At 39.2% G+C, this 15,078-nt stretch overlaps 1 protein-coding gene across 1 annotated transcript in view; it reads left to right on the top strand.

Moving 5' to 3' along the window:
- The window catches only part of LOC110068603 (uncharacterized), a 70,964-nt gene that overhangs the window by 958 nt on the left and 54,928 nt on the right, over nucleotides 1-15,078 (top strand). The window contains exons 2-22 of the mRNA XM_089286327.1: nucleotides 1,131-1,153; nucleotides 2,063-2,086; nucleotides 2,809-3,140; nucleotides 3,229-3,451; nucleotides 3,841-3,888; nucleotides 4,343-4,674; nucleotides 4,927-5,149; nucleotides 5,674-5,697; nucleotides 6,121-6,452; nucleotides 6,677-6,899; nucleotides 7,399-7,446; nucleotides 7,810-8,141; nucleotides 8,444-8,666; nucleotides 9,171-9,218; nucleotides 9,641-9,972; nucleotides 10,183-10,405; nucleotides 11,503-11,550; nucleotides 11,950-11,982; nucleotides 12,818-13,102; nucleotides 13,741-13,905; nucleotides 14,639-14,671. Coding sequence (XP_089142453.1) covers nucleotides 1,131-1,153; nucleotides 2,063-2,086; nucleotides 2,809-3,140; nucleotides 3,229-3,451; nucleotides 3,841-3,888; nucleotides 4,343-4,674; nucleotides 4,927-5,149; nucleotides 5,674-5,697; nucleotides 6,121-6,452; nucleotides 6,677-6,899; nucleotides 7,399-7,446; nucleotides 7,810-8,141; nucleotides 8,444-8,666; nucleotides 9,171-9,218; nucleotides 9,641-9,972; nucleotides 10,183-10,405; nucleotides 11,503-11,550; nucleotides 11,950-11,982; nucleotides 12,818-13,102; nucleotides 13,741-13,905; nucleotides 14,639-14,671 — 3,554 coding nt within the window. The remainder of the gene's footprint in view (nucleotides 1-1,130; nucleotides 1,154-2,062; nucleotides 2,087-2,808; nucleotides 3,141-3,228; nucleotides 3,452-3,840; nucleotides 3,889-4,342; nucleotides 4,675-4,926; nucleotides 5,150-5,673; nucleotides 5,698-6,120; nucleotides 6,453-6,676; nucleotides 6,900-7,398; nucleotides 7,447-7,809; nucleotides 8,142-8,443; nucleotides 8,667-9,170; nucleotides 9,219-9,640; nucleotides 9,973-10,182; nucleotides 10,406-11,502; nucleotides 11,551-11,949; nucleotides 11,983-12,817; nucleotides 13,103-13,740; nucleotides 13,906-14,638; nucleotides 14,672-15,078) is intronic.

The following is a 15,078-nucleotide window of genomic DNA, read 5'->3' as shown; positions in this document are numbered from 1 at the left end:
ATAAAACAGGTCGTACCTTTGCAAGTTTGTAAATATTAAGAAGAAAATTTGCTTGAACTGTGGCGTAATCGCAAAACAACCCTGATCTTTTCATGCAAACTGCCTTTTTAAAAAGAGAAAAGCTAAAATAGGCCAGTTTTGCACTGACTGTTGTAAGCCTTTTTGTGATTCCCAAATGAGGTTTGGCTCTGAGCAGGAGCGTTTCACTTCATAAATCAAAACTGTGCATCAATAACTGACAAGTTTTGTGGTCTTCTACATTTCGACAACCCGGATTCAGTATTACGCCTTTTTCTCGCACTCGTACTTTAATTGTGTTAATTATCAGTGTGGTCAGTCTAGTGATGAAACGCGATTAAATGAAAGCTACTGAGCAGTAAATGCATTTGGTATTATTTATATTGCGCTATGCAAGGTTGTTCTAACTTTTAGTTTGTGGATGAAACCCTACTGTGTGATCGTTCAAATGAAAGCTATCGAGCAGTTCTTTTATCTGGTATTGTTTATTATGCTATGCAAGGTTGTTCTAACTTTTAAGTCTGTGGATAAAACCCTAGTGTATGACCATTCTATTGAAAGCTATTGAGCAGTACTTTCATGTGGTACTGTTTATTTTGCTGTATGAGGTGGTTCTATCTTTTAAGTCTGTGGATAAAACCCTAGTGTGTAACCATTCAAATGAAAGCTATTGAGCAGTACTTTCATGTGGTACTGTTTATTATGCTGTATAAGGTGGTTCTAACTTTTAAGTCTGTGACCATTCAAATAAAAGCTATCTAGCAATACTTTCACGCGGTATTATTTATTATGCCATTGAAACATTTTCATTCAGTGAAAAGGTTTAAAAAATATGAAGTAAAAATCATGATATTATTCTTGATGTGCTATTGCATAAGCAATTATTCTGTTACAGTTACGAATTAACTGGGAAAGATTTTTTAAAAAATATGAAATTTTAAATCTTGCACAAATATAATTAAACGATTTTAAAGTTATGTCAACCAGGAAACCTCGAAAAAGAAGAGCAATTTGATTTAAACTATGTTCTACGTTGTCGTATTACTTTACATAAAGAGACTGAGAGTGTCATTTAATTTTCTAATAACAGTTGTTTATATTTTTTTAATCAGGCACCAGTCATGGGAAGTGAATGGTAAGTAAGCATGCCATTGTGATGAAGAGCTATTGTCTATAGGAGAAGTAATGGCCGTGTTCACACTGAGACAATTGTTAAGTAGTCCTAGTTTTAAATTTTCTAGTAAATTTTAAAATATTTCTTAGTTTAGTATGTAAATATGTTTTACAATTTTTAACCTGGAAACTAATAGATATTGCATTTTATTATGGTTTGTAAATGGTTCTTAGATTGTACACGTTTTTTATTTATCGGAATTGCTTTTTATTTGTGGGAATTGTCACGTATAGGGCTAACCTCATGATTTCCATTTCAAGAGGTATTTTGTTTTGAAACACATAATTTGTCTCTCTTGAATAAAGTATTGTATTGTATTGTACTATATTGCCGAAACTATTTCTTAGTGGTCCATCTTAGCGGTCCGTATTGCAAAATTCGGACCGCCCAGGGAGCTAATCAGAATTATCCGTTTCGTCAAGGACAAATTTCCCATATGAAAATAGACATATGAATTTTTTATGAAATGGTCTCTCATTTAAAGTCAGTTTCAGGGTTGAAGTGATCAATCAGAGTACACAACTAACTATTCAACTATTAGTTGGCAATAGCCAAAGACGCATATTTGTAGAGCATGGTATAATGGTTCATAACCCGTGATGGCTAAGCCAATGAAAATACTCAAATTGCGTTATCCAATGATCCAATTTTTAACAATGTTATATATGTGTCAACGAAAGAACTATTGGCCCTGAAACAAAGAGTTGCATGTAACTTTTTGAATATTTAGATACAAAAGACAGTGTTTGTAAACAGATACGTTCTCCATACCTTTTGTGAATACAGAAAAGTGGCATTTCACATGGCTACTTAGTTCTAATATAACAACCTTTGAATATTTTTTATCAATTTTATTTCTCTCGTTTTCAGGACGATCGATTCTCCGACCGCGAGGTGAGGTTTGAATGAGTTAACCCCACTAAAATAAAGTTAAGTTAACTTAGCAAATTATTCTTCCCAGAAGATATTTTATAACTTAATTTTCAACCTCGGATAATACATTTCTAGCTTTCCGATTGGTTCATTGAATCTCGTTTGCCCGAGGCATCGCGGCAGGCATCGCTTAGCTCAGTTACAATTGTCGACCGGGCAGGAGAAAGTTCCGTGAAAACAAACTGGCTTAAAACAGCATATTTGGATAATCTTTGCTGATGCAGAAATATACGAAGTAACGGCCAATGCAATCAAACAAGAACAGGGATGGAAAGTAATTTTTTTCGAAAGAACAAAAAAATATAAATCTCAGGTTGCGTGGAGCGCTGTGCCTATTTATTATATAAACACGAGTGTTTTACTGGAAAATATACCACTCGCAAAATTCATACGAAACCACATCCGGGGCCAGACTGGCGAAATTTGCCATATCTTCACTAGTGAGGGTTCTGATGACGTCATTTCTCCCTTTTTCACAGTTGTTCCTTGTGCAAACAGTTATTTTGTATAATTATATAATGAAAAGAAAATTACACGGTGGCTTGAGAGATATGAAGTGTATTTTCTCGTGTTAAAAACAATATTTTACCATTGGAAAATAAAATTGACATCTTCGCGCCACCGTGTAATAACTGTATATATCTGTGGTCAATAACCATCTTGTTTATTGCTTATATACGCAGCGTGCCGTGCCCGGGTCGATTTGGCTTTCATCATCGATGGTTCAGGAAGTATTGAGCATTATGGCAGAGGAAACTTCCGACGATGCCTCAACTTCGTGAAAGCGATTGTCAGCAAGTTTCACATCCGCAATGGACAAACCCGAATCGGAATCGTCTTGTACTCGTCCAGTCCTCGGCTCATCTTCGGTTTTAAACGATATTACCGTCGTAAGAAGCAGCTTCTAAATGCTATAAGCCGCATAAGATACCCCAGGGGTGGAACCAAGACCGGATATGCTATGCGGTATTGTTATAGCCGGGTGTTTAGATATGCGCGGAGAGGAGTTCGTAAGGTAAATCTCTTTTTCTTGATTAAGGGAAGTTTTCCGGTGTAAACAATCGCTGATATGCTGGAATTTAAGAAATTCGCCTCTTTTTTAGGTTGCCATAGTGATGACTGATGGCCGATCTTCTGACAACGTGAATAGCCCTGCTCAGTTGTTCCGTCGGAGAAACATCAAATGTTACGCGGTGGGAATCGGTCGGAGATATAACAGAAGACAGCTGTTACAAATAGCGGCAGGAGACCGGCGTCACGTGTTGACAGCAGGCTTCAGGAACCTGGGCTCCCTTGTGAACACCATTCAACGACGAGCTTGTAGAGGTACGACTAGAGATCATTCATTGCTATCCATTCTGAGATAAGAGTAACTCAATTTCCTTGTTGTTACATTCTGATCAACGTTGACGATTTCCGACAAAATTCCGAACTCACTATAAACGTGACTAACATTGATGGAATAAAGTCGTGAGCAGTTATAGAAGCAATAAGAAACAACGATGTGACGCTGAAATTTCACATTTTGACACGCAATTTCTGCAAAAATTCTGTAAAAGTACAGGCAATTAACTTCTCCTCTTGGAGAAATATTCATGAAATATGTGCTCGCCTTTTGTTTCTAGTCATTTTATTTCAATCCGTCTTCATTATCCTTGTACGTACCGAAATACTATCCTTGTACTTACCGTAAACTGCTGTGTGTTTGTTTCTAGGTGCACGTCCTGTTCGACCAATAAGGCCACGTTTACCGCCTGGAAGAGGTAAATGTTTCAGGAAGTATATAGCCTCTTCCAGAAGTTAAGTTAGCTGGGCGCCGCGCGAAAAATGGCGGGAGAAGCGCTGCTCCCACCAAGTCTCTCTTTCCTTTATTTCGCTCTCCGCCGATTTTTCGCGCTGCGCTCGAACCAACTGAACGCCTGGACGAGGCTAGGAGATATACCCTTAACATAAAAACAGTCCTCTACTTCCTGTTCCTCGTCCACTAAAACAACTTACTAACTGGCCGATTGATCATTCAACCGAAAGAGTGAACAAGCAAAGGAATTAACTAACAAGAGAGCGAGTGAAAGACAACGAAGCACCAAAGAACGAAGAAACGGCACAAACAAGTGAACAATTGATCCCAGGGAAAAAGTCACCTCCGACAGCCATATTATTAGCTTTTTTCTGACTGCATTGGAAGTAATACTGAACAAGCTTTGTTGTTCTTCACAGGCTGCACTGCCCGAGTCGATTTGGCTTTTATCATCGATGGCTCAGGAAGTATTGAGCAATACGGCAGAGGAAACTTCCGACGATGTCTCAACTTCGTGAAAGCGATTGTCAGCAAGTTTCACATCCGCAATGGACAAACCCGTATCGGAATCGTTTTGTACTCGTCTAGTCCTCGGCTTATCTTCGGGTTTAATCGATATTACCGTCGTAAGAATCAGCTTCTAAATGCCATAAGCCGCATAAGATACCCCAGGGGTGGAACCAAGACCGGATATGCTATGCGGTATTGTTATAGCCGGGTGTTTAGATATGCGCGGAGAGGAGTTCGGAAGGTAAATCTATTTTTCTTTTTTGTTTTGATAATGGGAATTTAGTTTTGGTGTCAACAATCGCTACTAAGCTGGAAATTAACTTTTAATTAGTTTTTGGTATTCTTGATAGAACGAGAATTGATGATGATGATGATAATGATAATGATGATGATGATGATGATGATGATGATGACGATGATGATGATGACGATGATGGCATGACATCATAAGAAAATCCTGGTTTTAAAATTAAGAATTTTGCCTCTTTTTTAGGTTGCCATAGTGATGACTGATGGCCGATCTTTTGACAACGTGAATAGCCCTGCTCAGTTGTTCCGTCGGAGGAACATCAAATGTTACGCGGTGGGAATCGGTCGGAGATATAACAGAAGACAGCTGTTACAAATAGCGGCAGGAGACCGGCGTCACGTGTTGACAGCAGGCTTCAGGAACCTGGGCTCCATTGTGAACACCATTCAACGACGAGCTTGTAGAGGTACAACTAGACATCATTCCTTGTTATCCAAAATATTATTAGTAATAACTAGGGTGAATTATGAAATGAGTGTAACTAAATTTCCTTGTTGCTAAATTGGTACAGATTCTGATTGCATTTTAAAAGTGTTTCAACTCATTTTTTAATATCACCTTTGACTTTTTCCGCCAAAATTCCGGCGTTATAAACGTGGATAATGTTTTAGTTGTTGAGGCCTTATATGACACCTAGTCACAAAAGAGATAGGGGAATGTGAGGGTGTAGAAGCAACAAGTAATAACAATTTGACGTTGAAATTTCACATTTTAACACGCAATTCCTGCAAACATTCTGTAAAAGTACAGGCAATTAACTTCTGATCTCGGAAAAATATTTATGAAATATTGTACTCGCCCTAAGTTTTCATACATTTTATTATAATCCTTCTTCGCTATGTTCGTGTTCACATATTCTTTGCTATCCTTGTACCAGAGGCACATGCTTCTGCTTGTACTTATCGTAAACTGCTGTATGTTTATTTCCAGGTGCACGTCCTGTTCGACCAAGAGGTAAATGTTTCAGGAAGTATATAGCCTCTTCCAGAAGTTCACTTAGCTTGGCGCCGCGCGAAAAATGTCGGGAGAAGCGCTCCTCGTACCAAGTCTCTCTCTCCTTCATTTTGCTCCGCCGATTTTTCGCGCTGCGCTCGAACCAACTGAACGCCTGGAAGAGGCTAGGAGGTCTACCGTTAACATAAAAAATATACGCTACTTCTTGTCCCTCGTGCACTACTACAAACAACTTACTAATTGGCGGTTTGATCAACCAACCGAAATAGATTGGAAGCAAAGGAAATAGCCAACAACAGACCTAGTAAAAGACAACAAAGCATCAAAGAACAAAGAAAAGGCAAAACGCAAAAATGCCCTGTTATTAGCTTTTCTCGGACTGTATTGGAACTAATGCTAAACAAGCTTTGTTGTTCTTCACAGGCTGCACTGCCCGGGTCGATTTGGCTTTTATCATCGATGGTTCAGGAAGTATTGAGCAATACGGCAGAGGAAACTTCCGACGATGTCTCAACTTCGTGAAAGCGATTGTCAGCAAATTTCACATCCGCAATGGACAAACCCGTATCGGAATCGTTTTGTACTCGTCCAGTCCTCGGCTCATCTTCGGTTTTAATCGATATTACCGTCGTAAGAATCAGCTTCTAAATGCTATAAGCCGCATAAGATACCCCAGGGGTGGAACCAAGACCGGATATGCTATGCGGTATTGTTATAGCCGGGTGTTTAGATATGCGCGGAGAGGAGTTCGGAAGGTAAATCTATTTTTTTTCTTTTTCTTTGGATAAAGGGAGTTTATTTTTGGTGTCAACAATCGCTACTAAACTGGAAATAAACTTTTAATTAGTTTTTGGTATTCTTGATAGAACGAGAATTGATGATGATAATGATGATGATGATGATGATGATGATGACGATGATGGCATGACATCATAAGAAAATCCTGGTTTTAAAATTAAGAATTTTGTCTCTTTTTTAGGTTGCCATAGTGATGACTGATGGCCGATCTTTTGACAACGTGAATAGCCCTGCTCAGTTGTTCCGTCGCAGGAACATCAAATGTTACGCGGTGGGAATCGGTCGGAGATATAACAGAAGACAGCTGTTACAAATAGCGGCAGGAGACCGGCGTCACGTGTTGACAGCAGGCTTCAGGAACCTGGGCTCCATTGTGAACACCATTCAACGACGAGCTTGTAGAGGTACAACTAGACATCATTCCTTGTTATCCAAAATATTATTATTAATAATTAGGGTGAATTATGAAATGAATGTAACTAAATTTCCTTGTTGTTAAATTGGTACAGATTCTGATTGCATTTTAAAAGTGTTTCAACTCATTTTTTAATATCACCTTTGACTTTTTCCGCCAAAATTCCGGCGTTATAAACGTGGATAATGTTTTAGTTGTTGAGACCTGATGTGACACGTAGTCACAAAAGAGATAGGTGAATGTGAGGGTGTAGAAGCAATAAGTAATAACAATTTGACGTTGAAATTTCACATTTTAGCACGCAATTCCAGCAAACATTCTGTAAAAGTACGGGCAATTAACTTCTGATCTCGGAAAAATATTTATGAAATAAATTAGTCGCCCTACGTTTTCATACATTTTATTATAATCCTTCTTCGCTATGTTCGTATTCTCATATCCTTTGCTATCCTTGTACTTACCATAAATTGCTGTGTGTTTATTGCCAGGTGCACGTCCTGTTCGACCAATAAGACCACGTTTACCGCCTAGAAGAGGTAAATGTTTCAGGAGGTATATAGCCTCTTCCAGAAGTTAAGTTAGCTGGTCGCCGCGCCGATTTTTCGCGCTGCGCTCGAAGCAACTGAACGCCTGGAAGAGGCTAGGAGGTCTACCGTTAACATAAAAACTATACGCTACTTCCTGTGCCTCGTCCACTACTAAAAACAACTTACTAATTGGGCGATTGATCAAGCAACCGAAAGAGAGAGGAAGCAGAGGAAATAACGAACAAGAGACCCAGTGAAAGACAACAAAGCATCAAAGAACAAAGAAAAGGCAAAACGCAAAACAGCCAGATTATTAGCTTTTTTCTGACTGCATTGGAAGTAATACTGAATAAGCTTTGTTGTTCTTCACAGGCTGCACTGCCCGAGTCGATTTGGCTTTTATCATCGATGGTTCAGGAAGTATTGAGCAATACGGCAGAGGAAACTTCCGACGATGTCTCAACTTCGTGAAAGCGATTGTCAGCAAGTTTCACATCCGCAATGGACAAACCCGTATCGGAATCGTTTTGTACTCGTCTAGTCCTCGGCTTATCTTCGGGTTTAATCGATATTACCGTCGTAAGAATCAGCTTCTAAATGCCATAAGCCGCATAAGATACCCCAGGGGTGGAACCAAGACCGGATATGCTATGCGGTATTGTTATAGCCGGGTGTTTAGATATGCGCGGAGAGGAGTTCGGAAGGTAAATCTAGTTTTCTTTCTTTTTCTTTTTTTTTTCTTTATAAAGGGAGCATATTTTTGGTGTCAACAATGGCTAACAAGTGGGAAATTAACTTTTAATTAGTTTTTGGCATTTTTGTTAGAACGAGAACTGATGATGATGATGATGATAATGATAATGATGATGATGATCTGATGATGTTGACGAGGATGCTGTTGTTGTTGTTGTTGTTGATGATGATGGTGATAATGATGATGACGATGATGGCATGACATCATGAGAAAATCCTTGTTTTAAAATTACGAAACTTGCCTCTTTTTTAGGTTGCCATAGTGATGACTGATGGCCGATCTTTCGACAACGTGAATAACCCTGCTCAGTTGTTCCGTCGGAGGAACATCAAATGTTACGCAGTGGGAATCGGTCGGAGATATAACAGAAGACAGCTGTTACAAATAGCGGCAGGAGACCGGCGTCACGTGTTGACAGCAGGCTTCAGGAACCTGGGCTCCATTGTGAACACCATTCAACGACGAGCTTGTAGAGGTACATGTACAACTAGACATCATTCCTTGTTATCCAAAATATTATTAATAATAACTAGGGTGAATTATGAAATGAGTGTAACTAAATTTCCTTGTTGTTAAATTGGTACAGATTCTGATTGCATTTTAAAAGTGTTTCAACTCATTTTTTAATATCACCTTTGACTTTTTCCGCCAAAATTCCGGCGTTAGAAACGTGGATAATGTTTTAGTTGTTGAGGCGTTATGTGACACCTAGTCACAAAAGAGATAGGTGAATGTGAGGATGTAGAAGCAATAAGTAATAACAATTTGACGTTGAAATTTCACATTTTAGCACTCAATTCCTGCAAAATTCTGTAAAAGTACAGGCAATTAACTTCTGATCTCGGAAAAATATTTATGAAATATTGTACTCGCCCTAAGTTTTCTTACATTTTATTATAATCCTTCTTCGCTATGTTCGTGTTCTCATATCCTTTGCTATCCTTGTACTTACAGTAAACTGCTGTGTGTTTATTGCCAGGTGCACGTCCTGTTCGACCAATAAGACCACGTTTACCGCCTAGAAGAGGTAAATGTTTCAGGAGGTATATAGCCTCTTCTAGAAGTTCACTTAGCTGGGCGCCGCGCAGAAAATGGCGGGAGAAGCGCTCCTCGCACCAAGTCTCTCTCTCCTTTATTTTGCTCCGGCGAGTTTTCGCGCTGCGCTTGAACTAACTGAACGCCTGGAAGACGCTAAGAGGTCTACCGTTAACATAAATATATACGCTACTTCCTGTCCTTCGTCCACTACTAGAAACAACTTACTAATTGGCCTTTTGATCAACCAACCGAAAGAAAGAGGAAGGAAAGGAACTAACCAACAAGAGACCGAGTGGAAGAAAACAAAGCATTAAAAAACAAAGAAAAGGCAAAACGCAAAACAGCCATATTATTAGCTTTTTTCTGATTGTATTGGACGTAATGCTGAACAAGCTTTGTTGTTCTTCACAGGCTGCACTGCCCGAGTCGATTTGGCTTTTATCATCGATGGTTCAGGAAGTATTGAGCATTATGGCAGAGGAAACTTCCGACGATGTCTCAACTTCGTGAAAGCGATTGTCAGCAAGTTTCACATCCGCAATGGACAAACCCGTATCGGAATCGTGTTGTACTCGTCCAGTCCTCGGCTCATCTTCGGTTTTAATCGATATTACCGTCGTAAGAATCAGCTTCTAAATGCTATAGGCCGTATAAGATACCCCAGGGGTGGAACCAAGACCGGATATGCTATGCGGTATTGTTATAGCCGGGTGTTTAGATATGCGCGGAGAGGAGTTCGGAAGGTAAATCTATTTTTCTTTTCTTTTGTTTGGATAAAGGGAGCATATTTTTGGTGTCAACAATCGCTAATAAGCTGGGAATTAACTTTTAATTAGTTTTTGATATTCTCGTTAGAACGAGAACGGATGATGATGATGATGATGATGATGATGATGGCATGACATCATGAGAAAATCCTGGTTTTAAAATTAAGAAATTCGCCTGTTTTTTAGGTTGCCATAGTGATGACTGATGGCCGATCTTTTGACAACGTGAATAGCCCTGCTCAGTTGTTCCGTCGGAGGAACATCAAATGTTACGCAGTGGGAATCGGTCGGAGATATAACAGAAGACAGCTGTTACAAATAGCGGCAGGAGACCGGCGTCACGTGTTGACAGCAGGCTTCAGGAACCTGGGCTCCATTGTGAACACCATTCAACGACGAGCTTGTAGAGGTTAGACTTGTCACCTTTTATGTTGTTAAGTTACTCTTAGGCTGAAATCAAATGTTACGGTGAAATCTTGTTTTAAGTCACTCAAAAATTGTGTGATAATATCTGGTGTGTTTTAAAAGGGCTGATTGGTGTGACCTCTTTGTTAAACTGTACTGAGATTAATATTATTGATGTGAAGTATATATGAAATAATTCATATGTGAACTGCGATTGTAGATGAAAGTGAAGAATGATCATCGCAGTAAATTTTCCAATTTAAGCAATTGGAAAGAAGAAGCCTGAAAAAAATCCGGGCTTCAACGGGATTCGAACCCATGACCTCCGCGATACCGGTGCGATGCTCTACCAACTGAGCTATGAAGCCACACATTGGGAGCGAGGTCAATTAATTGAGTTCATATCTTCCCGTGAGGAGTGAAATGATGTGAAGTATATATGAAATAATCCATATGTGAACTGCGGTTGTAGATGAAAGTGAAGAATGATCATCGCAGTAAATTTTATTGTAATTTATTGTAGCCCGATCGCGACAATTTGGGCACTAATAGTCTTAATTCATTACCTGATTGTTAGTAACATGCGCAGATGATATAGGGTAATATATTTTTGTTGTTGTTTTGTTAAGTATAAAGAGATGAAGAAACTCACTGGAATTTGCTATGTTTTGTTTGTCTGTCCATTCGTTTCTTTGCCCGCCTATTCATCCGTGTGTCTGTCTGCCTTCTCCTGTTTTGTCCGTCTGTCTGCCGTTTTGTGTATGTTTGTATGTGTCTGTCTCCTTGTCTCTCTGACTCTCCGTCTGTCTGTCCGTCTGTCTGTCTTTCTGTTTGTCTTTGTATCTTTCCGTCTTTCTCGAAGATCAAATCTCTGCAATCGGAGAAATTCCATGTTGAAATAAACGTGTCTGTCTGTCTGTCTGTCTATGTATCTGTCCGTGTCCTTGTCTGTCTGTCTGTCTGTCTGTGTGTCTGTCTATCTGCCAGTCTATCTGTCTGTCTCTGCTGTTCGTCCTCTTATTCTGGCATGAAAAAGAAACTGCACCAAAAAAGGTAATTTTAATAATTGATGATAATTAATACTGAGTATATCGTTTTCAGGCGTCCGCCCTGTTCGACCAGTGAGGCCTCGTTTACCGCCTAGAAGAGGTAATGTCTGGGAGAACGTTTAAATTCATTTCAAAGAAAGCTAAGGCTCTCCAAACAAAATAATATTTACATTTTCTTTCTCAAAAAGCGGGACGGAATTGGGGGTGAGGTGGGTGGGTTTTTTCTTGTGTCTTCTGTTCTTTCATCCTAAGTCCTACTCTCTGGAAGATCCTTCACTGATTGTCAGCAGTCCACAGCGGGCTACATTTGTGGCAAAAAATGATCTCATATTTCACCTTTGTTGTTAGAGCAAGAACGCTGTTTGCAAACAAATCCATTATTGGCTAAGATGAATGTTTTCTTGTAGTGTCTTTATTACCCTCCTGAGTCTCAATTTATTAATTTATGTTTCTCGTATGTACTGGTGTCATTGAATTTATTTCGCTGTTTATCTTCCAGGACGAACAATAAGGATCACTGCTAATGTAATAGGTGAGGGCAAATGTGTACATCTGACGCAATTTTGTCAATAATTGAGAGCTTTGATATAACAACCTGCATTACGTTGGACGTCACATGTACCTTGACGCTTGAAATCACAAGACGCCAAATACTTTCGTTTCCAGGATTTTGCAAATGCTTCTCGTTCTTCCTACGGACGACGCTAGGGACTAGATTTTGCATTACTTTTACGATATCGTTTACTCTCTTAGTTCGAAGGGCACAGCAAAATAATCTAATAGCTCTTCTGCTGGTTCAAAAATAAACACTTTCTTGAAAGCGCTCTAACTTGCGAAAAAGTGAATCTATTAAAGGCGCTTCGTCAATGTTTGCTTGTGTTGAATAACCTAAATTTTCCAAGTTCGTCGTTTGTAATCCGTTTTAATCTTCTCCATCCTTGGCCATCCTTGTTTCTTTATGGTTTATTATTGTCTCTTTGGTGTTTTTCTATCTTAGTAAACTATTATTTCCAGGTTTTCTTCAACTTAAACGTACTTTTGTTCGTGGCCAAATTAACGCAGAATACCGTGACCGAGCTCCTTTAACTACAGTATTCTTTAACGGCGTATCAAAACAGTTGTTATTCTCAAAATCGGGACAATTTTTGTCATTACACCATCTTTAAATGCAGGTTTTTTTCTTCGCTGAATTGATGATCGTGAGCTTAAGATAATTTTAAACACTAAATCCTAAAATACGAAAAAATTGTTACCTTGTTTCTTGAACATACATATCGCAAACTATCTTTTACATTACGCGCGGCCAAGGCATTTATGACGCTCGCTTCACTACACAGGCGCACTTACACAAAGTATTTCTATTACAGCAAGAAGCAGGGGCTGCTACAGGGATACAGGTCGACGAGCCATCGCTCCGCTCGAAGGCCGCGGAAGTCGCCTTCTGCGAGGAAGTTACCGCAGAAGACGGTACGCTATACAGAAATGCGCTCTGGCTGCAAAGAAACGAGGCTTTAGCACTTTTGCCATACAACATGGGGGATGGTGTGCATCAACCAAATATGCTTTTCGAACATATAGAAAATACGGGAAATCCAACAGATGTAGGAATGGAAAAGGAGGACCGTGGGCTAATGATGTTTACGTTCTAAGAGGTTAGTTTGGGCCAATAACGTTATTGAGTTAGGAGAGTGGGAGTTAATGAGCTAAAAGAGGGCCAGTGGCCTCTGGTACCACCAATAGGTGTGAGCAGAGGGAGAGAAGGGGTGAGGGGTAGTTGAGAAGTAAAGAGATACAGTGCACTGAACCGGCCGTAAATATGAAATAAACAGAACAAATCCCCTCTAAAAATAATCAGTAAAATACGTTAATTTGGATGCCCAGTTTTTTTCCCTTCTCAATACCCTTTGAGTGTGACTATGGCCCTATAGGTTAACTATCTAGCGATAGCCTGCTCATAAAGACTGGAACTAGAACATGTGTCTACAAGCCTTGTGAAAGATGCATCTTATTTTCTAGAATGGCGGGTAACGTCGCGGGCGACACGAGTTACTTTTGTCAATTCTTCAATGACCACGTGGTTTTAGTTTTTCGCAAGGTTTTCGGCCCAAGTCTTCAGTACATAAGCTTTCCTTTGGGATCAACCTAATAAGCGTCCAGGAAAATGCTATTTTGGAACAATGTTACATATCGAAGTGAAACTTTCTATCTCAGGGCGGGACCTTCACAATTTGATCTTAAAAAGTGTCTTCAGTATTGTGTAATTTTAATCAAGTCTATTTTCACTCTCCAGGTTCTTGCCGCAAACGCACCACTCAAAACTTTTGCTGTGTTTTCCCATTCATTTATCGCGGTAGACGATACAACCGCTGTACAAGAATTAAGTCCAGACGACCTTGGTGTGCTCTTACTCCAAATTATGATGTAGATAAACTGTTCGGTTATTGTGGAAGAAGAGGTATTTAAAGAGCTACCTTTCAACTTTTGCACTTCAAAAAATGTAATAGCTCAATATTTCAATTCATTAAGTTTTAAACAGTATACTGAAATGGATAGAAAGTTGTCATGGAGTCCTGGAGAAGTAATATATCAAACAAGAAAGATCGTGTTTGACCACATTCCAAACACCGAGAAGAGAGTTGAAATAAGACGTGTAGCGGGGTATTTTTCACGAACTGTGAGGTGTTTGGAAATGTGGGCAACACTGTCTGGAGTGTTTAATATATCTTCTCAATCAAAGCTAAAACTAAGGAGAAAACGGAGAAATGAAATCGTAAAAATCTATTCTAATTAAGATAACATGTCCAAACACCGTTACCATCATGATTTCCTTTGTTTAAACTTGATGAATTATTAATGACTTTGACAAGCCCTATTCTCACCGTGTTTAAGGTGTTAACTTGGTGTATTTAACTGTGTTTTCTATATACGTTTTTGCCAGTGATACTTTAAACTCTGACCTAGTAAGGATTTTATTTTAGTTATGATCAACTGAAATTTAGTGATAATTTATGTAGAAAGGAAGGTGCCGAATACTCTGGGATCTACGTAGATAAATGCTTCTATCATAGCCAAAGTTTGTCCATAAAAGAATCGGTAATCGTCTTTGCTAAGAGAATCTCTTCAGAACCTTGGTTGTCAAAAATTGACTGCCTTAGCTAGTATTAAGTATTTGATTTTGTTTTCTACAGTGCGGACAATAAGGCTCACGCCATCGTTGAGACGTAAGTACCAAATATTAAGCACTAAGTAAAACTTACACCCTTTAACAACGATGAACTAGCATAGGTCCAGTTGCTTTGATTTGTCAGCAAGGTAATTTTGGGAGAGATTGACATTTTTTGGCATTGTGTTGGCCCAGAAAATACTCTCATCCTTACCACAGAAGGTTTTTTGCTCTTAGCCTCAACTTAGAAATTCTTTAAGACCTTTTCTAGATTTTGAGTTCTTTTACCCCTCAGAATTTTCTGATGGCCCTCCTCTGGAAATGTGCAGTATAACGTTGATGCATCTGAGAGTGGAGACTGAGAGGATGTTGCAAATAAATGCTCTAGAAACAATCATCCACTAGGCACACATTTTGGGCTTGATAAACAGTATACATTGTAGCAATGTGTATAAATATATAATG

The sequence above is a fragment of the Orbicella faveolata genome, unplaced genomic scaffold, assembly GCF_042242905.1.
Source record: "Orbicella faveolata isolate gen_17 unplaced genomic scaffold, um_ofav_v1 contig_14, whole genome shotgun sequence".
NCBI lineage: Eukaryota > Metazoa > Cnidaria > Anthozoa > Scleractinia > Merulinidae > Orbicella > Orbicella faveolata.
The sequence above is the reverse complement of the archived record's forward strand: the minus strand, read 5'-3'. Positions and strand labels throughout refer to the sequence as shown.